The 6,472-nt window shown below is 31.3% G+C and overlaps 1 protein-coding gene across 1 annotated transcript; it reads right to left on the reverse strand.

Moving 5' to 3' along the window:
• Positions 1-830: 830 nt before the first annotated feature.
• Positions 831-6,250, reverse strand: LOC145015010 (amino acid permease 6-like). Its single transcript, XM_078973465.1, has 7 exons — positions 6,120-6,250; positions 5,723-5,956; positions 5,518-5,611; positions 5,190-5,404; positions 4,879-5,018; positions 2,030-2,257; positions 831-1,458 (listed from the first exon to the last, which is right to left on the reverse strand). The coding sequence occupies exons 1-7, from the start codon at positions 6,199-6,201 to the stop codon at positions 1,039-1,041; spliced, it is 1,413 nt and encodes a 470-aa protein (XP_078829591.1). The 5' UTR covers positions 6,202-6,250; the 3' UTR covers positions 831-1,038.
• Positions 6,251-6,472: the final 222 nt, after the last annotated feature.

Raw genomic sequence — 6,472 nt, forward strand, 5'->3', positions numbered from 1 at the left:
ATGACAAAACACTCCAAGTGACCCATTTTAGACCCAACTTATCTTAGATCCCCCATATATAAACCGAAGTCCGAAAAAGGAAAAAACAACTAAAGAAATTTGACAAGACAAAGAATACATTCACCTTTATATAAACCATAATATACATACTCTCTTCCCACCAAGATAGTTCTCTCCATTTAGGTGAAACCATCTCCTCATACACATGGATCTAACTTTATTGTTGGAATTTTCTCCCGGGCACATTCCCTAGAGCGATTCAATGATTTTTTTTCTTTATGGCAACTAGGAATCAAGTCGGGAACTCGCTAACAATATCTACTCTAGATCTACGATCTACATCCGACACTAAGACCCGATGACCCGATTTCATGTCACACCAGTGTGTCTTAAGACAACTTGCACTCAGCATATTAACCCAATATTACCATAAAAATGTTTCCGAAATACAAAGAACTTGTCTAAAATAGTATGTATAATTATATTTGATTGGGTGCTAGTTTGTTGTGAAACTATTTATTTTCACATTATATATCTATATCTAGATAAACATGCTTTTTTTGAATTCGCTTGACCAGTTGAACAAGTAACTTCTTTGACATATTCATAATATGGTAATAAAATTAACATATTTATAATTGAATAATGTCATCGGTAATTATATTATCCTATAATGAGAACTTGTCAAAAAAATTATCGGTCAAATGTGTACGAAAAAAATACCGTTACTTAAATATTGACAAAAACCAAATATATATAAAGGGTTATTAACCTTTAAATAAAACCCTAAAACATAATCAAAATACATTCTAATTTCCATGAATGTTCGGAATAATAATCTCATGGTTGCAAGAAACAACGGATGACCAAATCAAAAAATTTCATAGAGCATTCATTATTAATATGAAGAAGCATTTATGACAGGTATATCTCTCTCTGATTGTCGGCATCCAACCGACGTGTCAAAAACAATACTATCTCAGACTCACATTATTTTTATAATAATATTATTATGATCATCTCCTCTCTTATCTTGTCCTATTCTTTAAAGGGATGATAGTCCCTAAGGTCGCTGACAAGGCCTTGCACGGATCCAATTGCTGCAGCCAAGGAAACTACCAAACAAGTCCAATCCAATGTCTTTAGGCAGATCCATGTGAATGAATACTTTGATATCCTGGCCCTAACGATATACATTGCAATCGGAAAATAAACTGTCAAAGGGTAAAATGCAGCCGCCCCAATCAACCCTAAGAAGCTATTGAAAAAGGGGAAAATCATTGCTATAAGTGCAGTTATAATCACATATGTTGTCCTCCACACCAATCTAAAAAGGTTAATATCAAACTCTGCGCAAAACGGCAACCTAACTTCACGTTCCACCATTATGAACCTGCTCTCCGGCCATTTTTCTGCACATTTGTTCTCAACAAACCCAAATATCGGTTGGCAAAATACCTGTACAGTTTTTGTATTTTTAGTAGTAATATCCAAATGATTATATATTGTTTATGTGACAATGTTTCATATTTTCCTAATCCATGTGGGAATTTTAATCCCAATATGGACATTTTTTAATGTAAAATTAAGGTTCCTCCATGGATCCATACAAATCATAATTTATAACATGTTTATGCTTTTAGGGAGAGACGTGTGCCGGTTCAGATAATTACAGAATAATAATAAGTAATGAAGTCAAAATTTTAAACCAAATATGTAATCACTTTTCATTCTACGGCTTAGATATGCAACATTTTACCATTAACTTGTTTGGCCATCTAAAACATGTTTGTATAATTTTTACAAATTAACATAAATTAATATAAAAGTGAAACATGTTGTGTATATTAGTAAAAACTATAAAATTAAAAATTGTTGCATAAATAAGCATTTAACTTGTGCGATTTTCTAGAGAAGTTGTTTTCGAGTTATACTATTTTATATTTTGATTCTAGAATAAAAAATGGTAGAATTTTTTTTTTGTAAAAAGCACTTTATTTAATAAAGTGAGTTGTATTCGAGAAAATACCTGATATGCACCAATAAGGTGGACGGCAATGCATATATTGGCAAAGTCGATGAGCCAAAAGGGCTCGTAGAACCCGAAGCCAGTCAAAAAGTTGCCCGGTGCATCGTTTCCAAATGCTGCATAACCAAGGCATCCACAAAGCATGTAAAACATAGTAGTTGTCATGACTCCAACTAGCGATGCTCTTTTCATCATCTTGTTTTCAGGTGGATATGATTTAAGTGTGTCCTATATTCAAAATAATTAGTTAAATTTTAAAAAGATTATTTTTTTTTATAAGATTCAATTCATATAAATTCATAAAATTTTAGTATGTAGTTTTAATTCAAAGGAATACCATTTACAAATTGAGTCGACATTCCATGAGTGTGACCAAACATAAACCATCATCAATCAGAGAAATCACATCAAATTATTTCCTATTGATAACATTAATTATGAAAATCTCTTTATATTTAACAATTTCTTCAAATTAATTTATTTTGAAAATCTTAATGTATAAGTGAAGGCAGTTTGATAATCAAATGCTATAGAACTGATACAAATTATTAAGTTCGGAAGAAGATATGTTCATCAATCATCAATGAATCCAAAATTTACTTATGAATTTACATCTCTACTATAAGGGCATATAAGGCAATACGAGTTGCAATTTTTTTTAACAAAATAACAAGATATTAAGGTGGCTAAAGAGAATATAAGCATGCTTTATTTTTCTAAAATGAGTAAATTACAGAATTCGTCCGTATAGTTCAGTTAAAATTGTACGTTTGGTTCCTAGTATTTTTCTTGCATACGGATTGTCTCAGTGAAAACCAAACCTACAAATTTGATACGATTTCAAGAATTTACTCTTCTATGATTGTTAGGTTTTCTCATCACATAGATGATCGTCCCACCATATCTCATCCCAGGCCAACCACCCCCTACTGCCCTAACCTTCTGAGGTTCAAGAATTAAAGGTCCACAAGAATCTAGAACATTTTTTATTTTAAATTTTTTTCACATTTTATATCTTTGCTAATTCTTTGAAAAAGCAACAAATATTTTCATGAATCAAACATATGTACTGTGTTTATTAATTATGTTTCATATTTTTATCCCATTTAATATAATGTATCTTTATTATTTTTTTAATAATTACTAATTAGACATAGAAATCAAGCTTAATTAACACCTGTCAAACTAAAAGTTCCATTAAAAACATCTTCGTTAATGATGTGCATAGTTACGTACGCAACATTAGCGTTTTATCGTATAAATGATTTGAGACACAGCATGCACATGGAATGATGAATTGCAGATCATAATAAGTAACAATGTTCTAACTTGAACAACTGCTGCTTATGACATATATGTAGATAGTTTTGGACTTGTACTTTAAAAATGACTTTGGATTCGAGAAAGAAAATGACACTGCGACAGATGTCAAATTGTCAATTACAATCAATAACTTAATTAGAGTCTTAGGTTGTCACACCTCATTTATTCAAATTTAACATGTTTTATATAATGGATAAAGTCTAGATTAAAATCTAAATTGTTTTCTTGTTGAAAGCTATCATTTTATGACACTTCTAGTTTATATATATATATATATATATATATATATATATATATATATATATATATATATATATATATATATATATAAAAGAGAGATCTTGAAATTCAATTTCAACCACATATTTTACATCTAAAACCCTAATCCTCTAGTGTATCGACGCGACAGGACTTGTAATCATAAATGATTATATGTTGATGTTCGTTCCTTTTTCTCCGCCACCATCCCCACACCACAATCGCCACCGTCACCACCACTACCACCACCTCTGGCACCAGTCGACCCCACAACTGACACCTCTACCATTTATATTACCACCTCTCTGCCACCACCAACTCTTCTTTCACCAACTTTCATAATCATATATGATTACTCAATTTGTGAACAGACATATATTTATAATCATTTATAATTAGACATATACGTATAAACATGTATAATCATATATGATTAGACATCTCTATCATATAATTATTTATGATTATGGATATCTCGCTACTGTCGGTACGCCGAAACTTTAGAGCATCAAATGAGAATATGTGGCTAATGTTGAATCTTAAAATCGCTATTTTTTTAGTCTTCAGTGAATCATCTCATATATATATATATATATATATATATATATATATATATATATATATATATATATATATATATATATATATATATATGCACAGAGAGAGAGAGAGACTAAATAATTTTCTCTTTATAAAAAAGCTTAAAAAATAAGCTCAACCAATGTTTTAAATATCAGTTCGAACAATTATATGTCAATTTCTATATCGGATCGAACCAGACATTTTCTTCTAAAACCAACTTGAACCCGTGTAATAGAATCGGTAAAAATAGTTTAAACATGTTTATTAGACTTGTATTGTCTGATTTCATTTGGCCCGTTAAAAAAACAACTTATTTCCAAAGTAAAATAAACATTTTCGGAATGTACACAATGGCAAACATACACCACCGCCAAATATAAAAAAAAATTTAGGTTTAATCGGCGGTCGAATCGGAAACCCACCAAACCGTTTCAACAAAAAATTTGTTTTCAGCTACCAGCTAGTTTTTTAACTATCAGCTAGCTTTTCAGCTACCGGATAGCTTTGTAGCCAGTTTGACAAACATAGTTAAGTTCAGTTAGCTATACCATTACAAATTTTCTTATTTTCTTTTTCATATTCAGAGACGTTTTAGGTATTTTATTTGTATATTAAAAGGTCATAATCTAAGTTAATGCTTTATATATTTAATTAAATAAAGAATAAATTAATATAAAAATAAGAACCTGAATTTCGATGAGAACAGTTGAGAAGGCGTAGGAGAAAGCCATGTCTCCAATTGCTTGTAATGCTTTCCACATCTTCTCTGTAGCGGAAAATTTTGGCCCGACTGGCATGCCGGTTAATGATGTCTTTGCCTCAGATCCTATAAATTAGTTTCAAATATGTAAATTATAAAAGTTGAAAAAGAATAATATTATTATAGACAAAAAAAACATTTTTATTGTGAATAAAATAGTAAATTAATATATTCTTAACAATGAATGTGACACACACAGAGACAAAATAGCACATGTGTTTTAAAGTTGGGATTTACCAATTGCTTTATCCATCGAGAGACCGAGTCCAATGAAAGAGTATGCAAAAGACATTATGGCAGCTAACATCGACAACCATGATAACTTATGAAAATTGGGTATTTGACATAACACGATCTGAATTACCGCAAAAGCAATCATGTAGGGATAATTCGATGGATTACAAGGTGCATCGTGCCCTTTATAATGAAAACAATTTGATTTCTTTATCGCCCTGAAAATTAAATAAAACATGGAAACAAAAAGAATAATTTTAATTATCTGAATATATATATAATCTTGATACAATAATTTAAATTAGTGGTTGTTGTTTTAGTTTTTACTTACACTATACTTATGGAAGAAGTGATTGTGTATCCTATTGTAATCCCCACAAGGTTAACATATTGAGCTATCCCACATAATTGCACCTTACTTCCTCCTATATATATAGATATAACAAAACAACATTTTTACCGTTGTTAATAAATATAAAAGACACACATCGGTGTGGATGATGATCCAACAAAAGGTTAAGGTAGACATTTTGAACCTAAAGTAGATCGAACCGCATCCATGTAGGTGTAGTTACGCTTCCCGGACACCGGGTCGGGTGCACGGTACGCATCAGCAAGGAGGGTGGAGGTGAAGTAAGTAACGAACGAGAATATCATGAGAATCGTGGGACCTGCGATCCAACCCAATTGAGCGATGGCCCATGCTAGAGACAACACACCCGAACCAATCACCGCAGTTATTATATGTGCACTTGCGGTCACCCAGGTCCCTGCAATCGAATCCACCACATTGTTTGTTATTAGAAAACACAATCATGCATGTATTGCTACTAGAAAAAGGAATATCAACAATGGAGAAATTAAATGTTAAAAAAATAGAATATCAATTATTGATTTACAACTTAATAAAAAGATTGCATAATAACAAATTACCTGTACGTTTTTCGCGACCATCATCGTCGAGGTCCTTATGAGCAAAGTCGTTGATTTCGAGAGTTGATGAGGTGCTGGCCATGTCTTTGTTTGTGACTTTGTGTGGTGTTGTGTTGAGGGGAGATCCGAGTTTAGAGTTTCGAGGGTTATAAAGGGAGAAGAAAATGGTAAAAGTGACATACACCGCATTTAACGCAAATGAAATGAATAAGAAAAAAGTCAAACTTTCATGTCAATTTTCCAAATTTTCAGATTATTTTGGATATAATGATGTTGAACCACAAATATTTTTTTCTTTGTCGGATTTAAATTAAACATAAAACAAATTTTAAAAAAAGTCTCAATGTTATATC

The sequence above is a fragment of the Lactuca saligna genome, chromosome 9 (genome assembly GCF_052625555.1).
Source record: "Lactuca saligna cultivar CGN05327 chromosome 9, ASM5262555v1, whole genome shotgun sequence".
NCBI lineage: Eukaryota > Viridiplantae > Streptophyta > Magnoliopsida > Asterales > Asteraceae > Lactuca > Lactuca saligna.